At 37.2% G+C, this 14,257-nt stretch overlaps 1 protein-coding gene across 1 annotated transcript; it reads left to right on the plus strand.

The window, feature by feature from the left end:
* Nucleotides 1–6,432: 6,432 nt before the first annotated feature.
* LOC116258896 (uncharacterized) lies at nt 6,433–13,304 on the plus strand. The gene is made up of 7 exons (XM_031636343.2): nt 6,433–7,021; nt 9,178–9,235; nt 9,326–9,406; nt 9,629–9,664; nt 11,868–12,107; nt 12,190–12,328; nt 12,449–13,304. The coding sequence occupies exons 1-7, from the start codon at nt 6,852–6,854 to the stop codon at nt 12,940–12,942; spliced, it is 1,218 nt and encodes a 405-aa protein (XP_031492203.1). The 5' UTR covers nt 6,433–6,851; the 3' UTR covers nt 12,943–13,304.
* The last annotated feature ends 953 nt before the right edge of the window (nt 13,305–14,257 follow it).

Here is a 14,257-nt window from a genome sequence, read left to right on the forward strand (position 1 = left end):
GAAGAGAGTGGTTCTCTTGATCATCATATGAAAGTCGTTTTCAATCCATTACCTTCTGCCAAACAAGGGTTAAAAACATTTCGTCTATACATTGTTGTGTATCTGCAACATTCTGATTCACAAACCTTAATTCAAGCTCTTTAGTGTTCGCGAACATCGTTAATCACCCAAACACAGCAATTTGCTCATTCGTGTTTCAAAGATGCACTTGGTCCGTAAGTTCAAAGAGTGCAGTGTTTTCAGAACCGATTCAAATCGAATCATTTGCAACAACAATTTGTTGATTTTTGTTATTAGTCTTTTGTATTTTCAACTTTTTTTTGTTCATTTCTCGTTTTGATTTTTTTTTTTAAAGAATATAATATTGATTTTCAACCAATTGAAAAAAAAAAAACAAAAAATCGGTTCAGCTGACACACTGCACATTTTTGTTTCGTGATTCGTTTAAGGACGGATCATGGCAGCATTTGTTCAATGCCTGGCAATGGTGGATGGAAGTTTTGCACTGTGCGTACTTAATAAAAATAGATCTATGTGTCCTTTTCCAGTTAAATGGCATGCAACTTTTAATTGAGAGAGAAACTGAAGATACTCAAGGTGACATGAATTCACAAGAGAAACTTGGGTGAACTTAGGTCTACTTATATTTTGGAGCCCCACGAGATCTAGATTAGTTTGTTAACCATATATTTAGTGCTCCATGTAATATATATATGAATAACTTTTAAGAGTTGAATATAATGCCAACAACAGAGAGCTTGATTGGATCTTGTGAAAAAGAAAAACTGATAATACCAAGGATGAACGCCATACTTGATTGATTTTCTTACTGCTGGAGCTTATCAGGCGCCATGAATCATGATCTGATCCCTTGTTGCAGAACCGGCATCCACATACAAGTGCAACATGTAAACTCGAATTCGAGGCACGGGAGAACAAGAGTATAGGCCAAATCAGAGAAGATTCCAAACTGGCCAAATTTACTTGGCCTGGTAAAGTCATTTATTTTATGCCTCAAAACATGATCGCTTTCTTGTGAATTGAGGTGAAATCCACAGCCTTACAAATTCATGGTTGCTTAGAGGAGGAAAATGAATTTATATATATATATATATAAAGGGAAAATGCCTTTTTTCTTTTCACTTAAAATTTGTGGGTTTTTCACATAAGCCAATGTTGTGCCGTTTAATGGGAGAAGGTCGTTGTTGTGGGTAGTTGAACTTTTCGGATTTAGAGTATTGGTGGTGAAACTAGATTGTTTATCAGAAATGCTTTTTGAGGAAGGGATTAAAGTAGGTCCTTTATTCTAAGGAAACAAGGGGTTTGGTGGAAGCTTCGACTTTCTTCTTGTGCAATAGAATGAAATATTCACCTAAAAAATCTTTATACTAATGGCTGGATTTTTCATCTTGATGCATTAAGAAATCCACCAACTATATTTGTTAAGACCGGCCCTTCTAGTGAGCATCCACTACACTTAAAATTCAACAACTCGGCATCGCATATACCTGAAGCACATTTCATCTAAAACCATTATTCAACAAAAAATATGATGTATGGCTTAGAGCCTTAGACATTGTTTATTGAACTAATTATTAGACTAAAATATTACATGAACTAGATTCGAATCATATAAAAACCTTTGTGATGTCACTAACCTACCACCTCAGTGATTGGTTTTGCCAAAAAAGCCCAACTCGAAGGTTCGGCCCGATGAAAGCATGGATGGTAAGGGCCAGTGTGGCGCTCGTAACTATTAAATGATTCTTCCCCCAAAATTTAAGGTAGCTTCATAGAACACTTTGTTATAGGGTTTTATAAATTTACCCTACAGTTTCACTGGACAGTAACAATTTGTTACTGGTATCTAAACACCACTGGGCTTAAATCATTAGATCAAAATGGGCTCAAGCTTTGCTCCTGACAAGCCCTATCAGGTTTTGCTGGCAGTGGAGATTATCCTGACACAATTCCAGACTCACCTGAGGCCCATATTTGCTCATCTCTTGATAGGAAGCCAGATGATCCTGACACTGTGACAGGTTCTTCCTCAGAACCCACATTTTGATCAGGTCGCTTGACAACATCTCTTTGTATGATGAGATGATAAAGGCAGTGGACCACAAGGATGGAATTCAGACTCAGTCTAGGCCAGACATAAGCAGCATGCATGGCCAACCTGCAACTCACTTTCCCCTTTTTTTTCTTTCTCTTTTTCTTTTCTCTGATACATGTATATAAAGCTGAAAGAACAAAAAGAAGCAAGGGAAGAAAAGGAGAAGTTTGAACTTTGATTGATCCAGCTCACAGCTGTTGGATTTGTTTCAGTATGGAAGGAAAAGTTATGGGTACTTATGAACCCTAACAAGTAAGCAAAAATGAGCTTCTCTTCAAGTCTTCAAACACATTAGTTTGCCCCTGTAAAATTTTCAAAAAATAAGAGTTGGGCCCCTGTGAAAAATTTTCAAAAAAATTTATTTAGTATGTTCGCGACCATTCGGCCGCCCCTAAGAACCAAATCCTGGCGCCGCCGCTGCAAGTCATGATCTAGTTGAACCATGGTTTTGTCCACATCTACATGGGCCTGGTTCAGATGGACCCTCTTGCAACCCTTTAGCCAAACAATCTGGGGCACATAATCATGTATGTTTCCAGTCTATGGCCATGCCCTAATTTAAGTAAAGCAGGATCTATAAGAACAGTGAAACAGCAAGGGGTAATGATATGATATTGACACATGAAACTAATGTTTTTTAACCCGAGCATACTTTTGGGATGAGGTTTCTTTTTACCAAAATTGCAATATGTGCAAGTTAATGATTTCTGAATTTGCAACATGAAGTTCTGAAAGCAGAAAGCCAACAGCATTCTCTTCCGCAAGAGAAAAGCAAATTCCAGGTTTTAAACTGTGAACCAAGTACTGGATATGGAAGCATTCAAGGAGAAAAAGCAAACACCACACGCATCTGTTTGGCCCACTGAAGGAAAATGTTTGCATATTTTTGAATTTTGTTTCCCAAATTTTCAGTCGTAAAGAAGCTTTTACCTTTGTCATTTTCTTGTATGCTGTCGTTCACCAAGTATGAATCACTGTTTTGTTCGTCTTACATCATCATCAAGTCACAATTTTTGCATTGGAATATCGCAACTCCGTGTATCCAAACAGTCTGGAAATGAAGCTTCATTGGCGGGCACATCCATCAGTACATACCGACCTTGTTCCATCCATATTTATGAAGTAACTTATCAAGTTATCATGTTTCTGATTAATCAATGAACTGTTAATTCGATTAACGATGCAGTTCTCATTGTTGCTCAAGTGGCAAATTGAATGTTCAGAAAAATCACCTTCATGGCATCGACAGTCGATTGCCACAATGGTGTGGATGTGAGGAACGTTGAAATAAATGCACAATGATGGTTTTCTTTAAGAACTAGTTTTACGATATGATCTGGAAAAGATTCAGAAAATTGGGTTGAGCCAATGACAGCTAATCTTTGACAAAGCTGAAAAAAGAAGATTACAGAAATTGATCAAACAATGAGTCGGTGGCCAAAGAACCATTTTAGATGTATCAGATGTTATTCTGATCAATTTGCAACTGATTGATGAGTTGAATAGCTGGTTTGATTAAGATCAGCCCATTCAGACGGATTTTTTCAACGTTAGCTGTTCTGAACAGGCTCCCCAGAATGTGATGATCCTTTCATTAACTCCAGAATGTGAAAGCAAAGAATTTTCCTTTTCGTTTTTTTCTCCTTTCCTGCGTTTCCTTTCCAATGGACCTTTGACAAATTTCACTGGTTACGGAAGCATGAAAAGCTCACAAAGAAGAGGCTTTATGCATGTCTTCCAAAGCTTCATTTTTTGCCGCAGGACCTCATATCAGAGGCTGACATCTGGTGCAACTCTGATTCCTTTTCCATTTGACCGGGAACTCTCTCTTCCAAAGCTTCCATTTTAACAAAATCATGCCAATTTAGTATTGAACATTGACCCCTTTCATGAAGATTTTTCTTATTTAGTATTTGAATCACAGGAAAGGGAAGAAAAGAAAAGGATCTAAATCATCTACTTTCACGATGCCTTAAAGTTATCACAACCAGGATACGGCTTTTGATATAAAGACATAATGGATTAAAAGTAAGTGGTTTGTCTATGAGACATCACCTTCATACTGTTTACTGTAGCAAATTTGATAGCTAGGAACTCAAAAGATTCAAAACCAACCAACACACCATGATCTTCATTTTTGAACGACCTGTTTAGGCGACGAGAAAGAAAGACTAACTGTAGAAAGACTAGGCTCCCCAACAAACAAGTTTTTTAACTAAAAACCTGTTTTATTTCAGTTTTCCTATGGAACATGGTTTTAAACATTCTTGGCTAACGGCCACTATTTACCAGTAAAACAACCGGCTGGGGCCACCCATGTTCGGAGACCCCATCGGACCCATTTTCCGGCCGGCTGTAAGTTTTCCTGGAGTGATCCAGCCGATGCAGTAAGTTGCCAGAAAAGGACACGTCGGAAACGGAAAAAGCAAAAAGCGTTCCCTCTAATTACTAATCGTTTTTGAATTCTACATGCAAATTCACGACTGAACTAGAATTGGCATCCAATTTCTGGGTGAGGTGAGATCTGACAAAATTCCAACTCATTTTTTACATGTAAATATAAAACCGGATGCTAGTCAAATCCGAATTAGAGAATCTGAATTTGATCACATTTAAATTAAGAAACACTGCCAATGTTTGGCATTATTTGCAGATCATGGGATCATATATCTCGGGATCTCAAGTCCATGGATTTGAACGGGGACACAACGTCGTTTGTTTGAAAGATGCGTATAATTCATGCACTTTAGGTCATGCGTCTTTATCAGTCCTTCCTCAACAAGAAATCCATAACTCTGATCGAAAAGACGGATCTTACCGCTCTGATCAATTCAGACCTTAGATGGAAGTTCAAGTTTCGACAACCTTAGTTACCCGAAAGTTTAGTTTTATATTAAAGATTCTTAAGAATCTTTGAGCTACAGTCAAAAGATGAGCTGTTCTGGTTCAGAACTTTTTTTTTAAGTTGAAACAGAAACTATAAGGTAAACTAAGATCCTCCACTAGGAATCCGAGCACCGGAAAATTTAAACTTCACTCCAAGCTTTTCAAATTTTTAGAAGGCTAATGAAAAGTGCTTTTCTTGGGGAGCAGCCCTTGACTGTACTGCGACATGATCCTTATCTTATATGGTTGAATAAATATCTTTCTACGACATTGTTCAACAAATTTTGTCTTCGCCATGGGTCATGTGCTCAATTTTCTTTAATTATATTTTCTATTTCAATTTTTTCTTATTTGTCATTCGTTTTTTTTTTAACTCTACAAGGCATAATTTTTAAGTTTGTCTATTTTAGGTTTGCAACTCTAATTCGGTTCAGCCGATCTCTCTGGTTCTTCATTCCATGCTTTCCTAAATGTTCTTACTATGAAAAGATCTTTTTCGAGCCTATTTGGCAAATAGAACCATTTGTAATTGTTTTATGAATTTATCTTAAATGTTGGACATATTTATGAAACCTTTTTTTTATGTGTTTCTTGAATTTATATTCGTAAAACAGTTAAGTCCTGTTCTATTGGACAGTAGCCGAAGGTCGACTCTACTATAGGGGTGGAGGGAGTGGAGGATCCACCCCTAAAGAAAATCTTGGCTCCGCCCTTAACTATGCCAATCCTCTTTAGAATGGGCTTCTTTTCAAATTCATCAAACAAAGTTATACAACAAGGGACATTATACAAGGAGAAGTGGTGGAAAGAGAAATTTGTGATTAAAGGCACTGACATTAAAAAAAAAAACACTCAATTTTGCAAGACAAGACAATAGTATGTAGTAAACTGAATTATATAAAGAAACATGTGGGTCTCTAAGGGCAACTGCCAACAAGCCTACATCTAACTGGGCCACTGGGACAATATTATGTGGGCTGGTAGGGACAGATCCTAGGTTCGAATTGCATCGGAACTTTGATTAAAATCCCCCAACTCTCAGACTTGATTTTCAAGGAAAATGCCTCATTTACTGTTTGTTTTTTTTTTTTGTTTAATGTAATTTTTTAATTCTTCCTATCTCATGCAACTTTTTTCTTGTCTGAAATAACATATTTTGATGGCTGAATGCGTTTGCAAAAATTTTTGCTAAAACTGACTCCATGGCCATATTGCTCTTTTCTCTTTTCTTCTCCGGTCATTAGTGCTTCGACCTGTATTCCGGAAGCAGATGCTTTAAGACTTTAAAATATTAAGAAAACTATTGATTGGCAACCAATGAACAAGTATTTTGGCTTTGCTCCTTTACGCCGATACTCAGGCTTGGATGTATCTAAAACCGATTTGCTTGGTCATAAAATTTCAATTTCCCACTCTTACCAAATCTTCTGGTTTTGGAAGTGATAACTGATGCGGTTTGAAGAGGAGCAGCCTCTCGTCGAGCCAGCACATAAATAATTACGAAAGTTTATCGGATGGCTGGATTGGTTGTCAAAGGCAATGGAATTATGAAAGGTGTATAAATAATTTAAAAAGTTATAAGAAGCAAACGTAGGGTGCAAAAAATTAGGGGTCAGCGCAGTGTCTCGTTTTTTTGCTTGGCCTGTGCTCTCTCTCTCTCTCTCTCTCTCTATCGCCTTGAATCTCGATATGGTTAGCTAGATTCGGTCATTCCGATGGTTTGGCGGGCGATGGCCACTCGCAGATGTTGGTTCGTTTCTCTGTGAATCGCTGGCCTTCGCGTCAGGTAATTCGCTTTAGCTTCCTTGTCTGTGGCTTGCTCAATCGTTGATCGCATACGCACAAGAAGATGTGGAGCGATGGCCGTTTTTACTGGGGAAAGAAGGAAATTGAGGCAAAGGGAATCGTGGTGGCGTTTGTGTGGATGTCCAGTCAGGAGAGGAACGTGAGGCCTTATGTGCAGCTCTACTCTTCTCTCGGATGGAATTCGCTTGTCTGCCACTCTAATTTACTCAATCTGTAAGCTTCTCCCCATTTGGGTGTCCCGCAAGTCTGATGTTTGCTGCGGTTTGAGTTCATCCTCTCAATTGATTGGACTTTATGTTTTATTGGTTGATCGAAGTTGCTTGCTTTTTTTAATTATGTAACTCGAGCTGTTCCTTTTTTGGCTTATTTTCCTTCATTTTTGTAATGGTCTCAATGAATATGGAGTCGTTGGTGTATTTTTTCATGGCGTTTTACCCCTTCCTATGCCCAAATTGGGCCCTTACTCTTTATGTGATAGTTATCTCTGTTGTTCAGATTGATATGCGTACTAAATTATTGGGTATTTGAGCTGATTCTATTGCAAATGGTTCCAAAAGACTTGCAAATGTAGCTTCATAGTCCTAACGGAGGAGTTTTTCTTATTTCGTTCATATGGCGATCTTTAACTGGACCTGCAAGAATGGTTTTTGATAAGTTGCTGAATCTTGGCCCTAGCTGCTTGCATGTTTTCGAGAAAGATTTCAGTGAGGTCATGTAGGCGCTATCAGTTTCAGGACATTCTCTGTGATGATGGTTAAGCAGAGTGGAAGAGAGAGGAGCGGGTGTCTTGGGCTCTCAGTTTTGCACAGGGTTCCAAAATACTTGCAAAGGAAGAGTTTTTCTAATTTCATTTATATGGCGATTTTTAAATGGAGTTGGAAGGATGGTTTTTGTTAAGTTGCTGAATCTTGGCCCTAATTGCTTGCATGTGTTCGAGTCTGGAGAATGATTTCGGGGAGGTGATATAGGCGCTATCAAATTGAGGACATTCTCTGTAGTAATGGTTAAAGGGTATGGAAGAGAGAGGAGCGGGTGTATTGTGCTATCCCCTGCATGACCACTTCTTGTTGAACTGTCTTTGGACTGAAAGTTTAAATGAAGATATTTTCGCTAATCACCCTCTGGTTTGTCCCTTCTTACTGAGTGACAGATTTGGTGTAGCCCAAGTTGGTTCCATGTCTAGCATGTAGAACTCTATCAAACCCGTCGAGCAACACATTGGGTCTTGCAGTGGTCACTGCAGATTCTTGACGTATTGAGTTATTTCTTCAAAAGTATGTCAAGAGCTTAACCATTAACAAAATGCAAAACTAAGAGTAGCTAAACGTATACTGTTTAATTAATAAAATGCTTCTTTTGTAGGATAAATAATTCCTGGCTTACAAACTTAGGATAGGACAATTGAAAATGTTGATAGATTGATTGTTTTAAAAGTTATTGTATTGCTAGTTGATTTTTTGAGAAAGACAAGGTTCATTATCATGATAATGACATCTAAAGAACTTCCATTTCCGATGGATTTGCCGTTGTTTTTGAGTTTGCAGAAAAGTCTGTATACCTTTTTTATTCCTTTTAGCCATTCACAATGGCTCCAAACTTGACAATAACTAAGCATTTTTTGAATTTTGAATTATTCTGTAATCATTTCCTATACTGTTCTGTATAAAATTTCATTTTTTAACATATTGTCTCATTAACACATTGCAGTTTCAGATTTGAACTTGAAAGTATTTCATCACTAGATTCATTTGCGAAGAAATCCATATCATGTCCTTAAGCTCTGTCAATTTTTGTCACCGTTGTATACTTTTCTATCAATAGGTTCCTCAAGCACACACTGAAGTGCGGCACTCAAAGTTTCACAATTGTTCAGGCAAAAAATATCCAAAGGACCCTATATAAAGATCTTAAAAACCTTGAGGATGCTTTGAAAGGTCAATGGCTCTAATGTGGCATAGGATTGCTGATGTAGCACCGATATAGCATTAAAGTTTAAACACAAGCTCCTGTCAGTGCTCCTTGTCAACATTCTCAAGCATAATGAATAAAGCATCCGAGGCTTGATTTGAAAATGGACTCATCTGCACTCTGGTCACAGATTCGCATAGTTGATCAGTATCATTAGATGATTCACATTTATAAGGCAAATTACTAATTTAACAACCTCTGTATTCTACTAGCATGTATCATCTTTTGTCCTTTATGTAGATTGGCGTCTTAATTTCTTTCATAATTTTGTGGCTTAGATATGCTGTAGGTCTTACTGTTTTGATCATGAGGATTTTGTAAGCCTCGAAGTAGATTATTTATTTGGAATAAATCTACTTAGTGATCTTTTTCACTATGACTAAATGATGATCAACTTATAGGTTTTTCCCTGATAAAGCCATGTCACTTGCGCTTGGCATCCTAGATGAGCTTATCAAGGTTAGTCCTTTATTTGTTACCTTAAGAGATAAAGTGATAACTACTTTGCAATCTTATAAGCATTCAGTTTTGTTCTCTAATGAATTGCAGGTGGTCAAGATCAAACCATGCCCTATTGTGTTAGCTGCATTTTCTGGTGGAACGAAAGCTTGTATGTACAAGTTTCTTCAGGTATTCTAATTTGATATAATTAAACTGAATAACATTAGCATACGATTAGTACATGGTGAATCCATGTCACTTGTCTTTTATTTTGTTCCCAGGTGACAAGTATATGTATGCACCTTGTTGCAGTGGCTTTTTTTTTTTTTTGGTAGAATGTTGCTTTGTGTAGCAAAGCAGATTTTTGTTCATGTTACTTGGTAATATATACTAACACTGACCTTTTTGCAGATAATCAGTGGGAGCATAGAAGGACGTTTAAGTCAGGTAGGACATGACCGTTAAGGCATTAAGAATTTTGAGATTATTAGTCTATTTGGTCTGTTTAGACAAAGCGAATAAGAAAACTATAGCTTCAGGATAATCACATTTAATAAGTGAAGGGCATGACATGAATCCATTTTTATATACAGAATACGTATTCATCTTAAAGACCACATGCAGGAAACGTGATATTAGGCTTTAATTCCCGCTCATTTTGGGATCTGTAAGTTTTCATCTGGTACCTGCTTCTGCTTTTACGCATTGGGATCACATGAATAAAATATGGGACTCATGCATAAAAACAACAGAAGGTACCTGGAAAGGATAGAAATGCAGATTCTTGGGAGGCACAGTGATTTGTTTCAGTGAGAAATATACAATGATTTTGGCTTCTCTGAGAGGATTATAAAGTTTTCATTGAAAATGTTACTGCTCTGGTTGATTAAAAAGTTTGTTTCAGTAAATGAATAGCGGTGGTAAGTTGTTACCATGTGACTAGGGTATTTGCCATGATTTGTTGCATGCGTGTGATTTTTTCCTGTATAGATTCATCTTGTCATCAGATTTCACGTTGCTGAGAAAAGAAATCATTGACTTTGAGTTTGACTAGTGGAATGTATTGCGAAAGTTATTCTTGGAGGACCATTTTCTTTTCAGATAAGGGTAGCTAGGCAAAGCTGATTTGAAATGAAAAGGGCAGTTTTTCACCTTTTTTAGATTCCAGCCTGAGAGAATGAATGTTTGGTATGCATGGTTATAGACGAAGTTGTCATAATGAATGGTCTCCTCTCATGGAACTTTAAATTAACTGAAATTGCATACCATGGAGTACATTTATGGAATATCTAGCTTTAATGCTGATTGGGATTCTGTATGAAATTTTCTTCAACATTTCTTTGAAGTCTATTAAGTTAACTCCATGAAGAGACACAAGTTCCCTTAGAAATACACATTATAAGGGATATGCTTATGGGGGCATCACACATCGAGCATGCTCACGGGTGTGTGTGTGCGTATGTCAGTGTTGGGTTTTCTGTTTATGTCCACGAGATGGGGGTAGCTGAAGGAAGGAATGCTTTCTAAGATAGTTACGCACACCCCGGACTGGAAACCAAACTGTCAGCAATAAATAGAATGTTTCGGTTGATTTGATAACGCTTCTCCAAGAAAAAAGCTGGCTGTTTGGCAAAACGCTTGAAATTTTTATGAGTATCACCCCTGGATTTATCTTCCAGTTAAGTTCCTGATTTTAGGACTATTTGAATGACCATTACAGTGGTCATAGAAAGCTCACGACTTCTTGTCATGTACACTTTATCAACATCAACAATTTTCTTATGAATAAATCCAGGCATTCATTTAAGCTCATCTAAAGAAGATGGTTACCACTTTCTTTATGATTGAAAGAATCAAGATAGTATATTTTCAGTGGGTCCAAATTTTGTGAGCACAACTAAAATGTTGGTGCAACAAATACCCTTGTCCCTTGGTAGTTTAGTTGTTATTGTGGAGCTTCTATGGAGCAAATAGAATTTGAAATGCCTTTTTCTATCTTTCTTTAGGCAATTCAGTATGATGGCATCCTTAATCTTTTAACAGACCCAAACATCTTTTCCTATAGAGACCAAGGCTGACTTATGGTTACTCCATCCAGGTCAACTAGTTAAGCTGGCTATCTTGACCTAAAGATGGTCCTGTCCTATAGAGGTAAAGGCAAATAAATGCAAAGCATTACAGACATATAGGTGAACCTATGTCAAACAAAAGTACATGAGGAATCACAAAACCGTTAGCTGGACAGCAACAGGAAACATAAGAATGTTGGTGTATGGGGTTTATTTGTTTACCATCGATGTTGAATATTTCCCCATGCTGAATCTGCTGCACGTTTTGACGTTTCCTGCATCCTTGCCCAACAGAAGTTGATTTCCTCCTGACTCTTTTAGTGAAAACACAGATATGACTGTTTAAAATGGAATAAGAACAGTCCTTGTATGGAACTCATTTTCTTTGTTTGTTACTAAAATGGAATAAGAACAGTCCTTGTATGGAACTCATTTTCCTTTTTTGTTACTAGACCAGAAATATGAAGTTAACCCTGTCAGGTTCTTTTACAAAAATTTTCTGCTAAGCTCTCTCTCCTGATTATGTTGTTTCTCATGTATGCAAAGAATGACTCTTTGATTATGTTGTTTTTCCTGTGAAGAATGAGTATCAGCTAGTCAGAGACTGTATCTGTGGACAAACATATGATTCAACCCCTGTTGATTTTACCAGTGACGTGGGCACTAAATTTGTTCTTCATCCATCCATTTTGAAAATGTCTAGTCCACCAAGATTGGTATCTTGGGCTGCTAAGGCATTGTCTTCCACTTTGGATGCTCTGTTCCTTACCAGACATGAGGCACAGCGTGCGGAGTATTGGCAAACTTTGTATGCTTCAGTTGTAAGTTCTCTCCTTAGATTTTACAACTTCTTTAGAAACTGTGCTCCATTAACACTATTTCATTAGTTTCCGTTTGATGCAGAGCATGGGTCCATTTCTTATCTTTTGTTCAGAAGATGATGATCTTGCTCCTTATCATATAATATTAAATTTTGCAAAACGATTGCAAGATCTTGGTGGAGATGTTAAACTTGTCAAATGGCAAATTTCAACTCATGTAGGTTAGTTTCCACCTTTCTCATTTCCTTTTTGTTTTTATTTCCTCCAAAAATTTCTCAATTTTGTTGTACTTCCAGACCTTCCCAGTTCCCACCCTTGTTCTGTTGCCATTCTGTTTGCAGGACATTATAAACTTTTCCCCACAGAATACAGAAATGCTGTAACTGAGTTTCTAGTGAAATCAGCTTTTCTTTATTCCCAGAGAAATCAGCAACCTCCTGGTGGAACATCAGGTAATGGTTTGGGGTCTAACGAGATATCCAAGTCGGTCTGCAATCTCCATAAAGCTGCAGTTAACTCAAACCAGAGTTTTGGACGAGTTGCAGTTGGACCAAGTGATCACTTTTTCTTGCCTAGTTCAATGGAATTTCTTGATGCCAAGGGCATGGGACCAGAGCAAGATGAGCGCAGAGAAAATTTACCTCCTCTCTCTAATCCCCCAAGCATCAACCCTCGCGGTGTGCTGGGTAAAATACTGTTTGATGTGTGTGTTCCCAAGAACATTGAAGGTTGGGATGTCAAGCACATGGATTTGTTGCCCCGCCATGTATTTTCTTCTGCACATGCCAGTGCCAACTTTAACCCACTCAAATGTATCAGGCGGTCAAGATTGTAAATTCTAATGTGGGCTGTCATGTACACCAGTGCAATGAAAATCAAATTAGAGAAACAGAAATTCTTCTCTGGTGGTGACCTCTTGTTGGTCCCTTTGCAATAAGAGAGCAGGATGGAGACCGTTACAGGGCCGAAGGTTTTGAATATCATTTCTGTAAATGTGTGCAATCAATTTCCAAATATGATATGGAGATTACAAGTAATTGTTATGATGATGCCCACATAAATAGGCGACCGCCTCCGTTTTCTGAGATTATTGTAGAGGACGATGATAACTTGATAGCTTGGATTTTGTAAATGGGATAGAGTGACCTTTGTAATTAGCACTTTACTGAAAAATATGATGTTTCTATTTCTTGCCAAGGTTTCCCTACTTTCTCTTCTCCTGCTGCAGTAGTCTGTCAGTTTCTTTGTGCATTCGCCCTCACATGGTGTTATTGCTTTTGCTTATGCCAACCGTGAAACTAAATCTGGCTGGGCACACGTTCGGTGCTTTGTTGGCTTTGGATCTCATAGGAGTTTTGGCTATCCCATCAGGTAGCCCGATACTCATGCGATATATATATATATATATATATATATATATATAGACAGAGAGAAAGAGAGAGAGAAATTGATAGGTGCTATACACTTAGATGGAAAAAGAACAACCTCACCAACCTTTTCTATATTAGCACTTCAGAGAAAAATTAAAAAAAAAATATGGAAACTAAAAAATGTGGAAACTAATGTTAGATGATGAAAATGCTTCATCACCTTGTTTTCACTGTCTTTCTTTCAATTGTCTATTTCAAACAGACCAAGAGTTAAGGTTGTTCTTCATCAGTATAGCGTTTAAAGGTCTAACACACACACACACATATAACTATATAGTTATATAGTTATCAAAATCTCATATTTCAAACCTTGAAAGGAATCATTTAGCCTGTCAGGAGATTGAACAATTGATATTAAATTGCAAATATAAAAACTAAACTGTTTTTTTTTTTCAAAAATTGGCAATACCATTTAAACTAAGGGGAGAGAGAGAGAGAGAGTAAGAGAAATGAGTCTCCTTAAACAAAACCCTTTGTCTTTTTGAGGGGTATTTCAGAATTTTGAAAAAACAAATTTGTTTATATATTTGTAACTTGATCTCTATCGTCCAATTTACTTAGAATTTATGGTCTAGATGATTTCATTTAAGGTTTGTGAATATGATTGGTTTAGTAGCTACCTATTATATATATATATATATATATATATATATATATATATATATATATATATATATATATATATAGAGAGAGAGAGAGAGAGAGGTTCCGTTACTATAA

This window comes from Nymphaea colorata, chromosome 8 (genome assembly GCF_008831285.2).
Source record: "Nymphaea colorata isolate Beijing-Zhang1983 chromosome 8, ASM883128v2, whole genome shotgun sequence".
Lineage (NCBI taxonomy): Eukaryota > Viridiplantae > Streptophyta > Magnoliopsida > Nymphaeales > Nymphaeaceae > Nymphaea > Nymphaea colorata.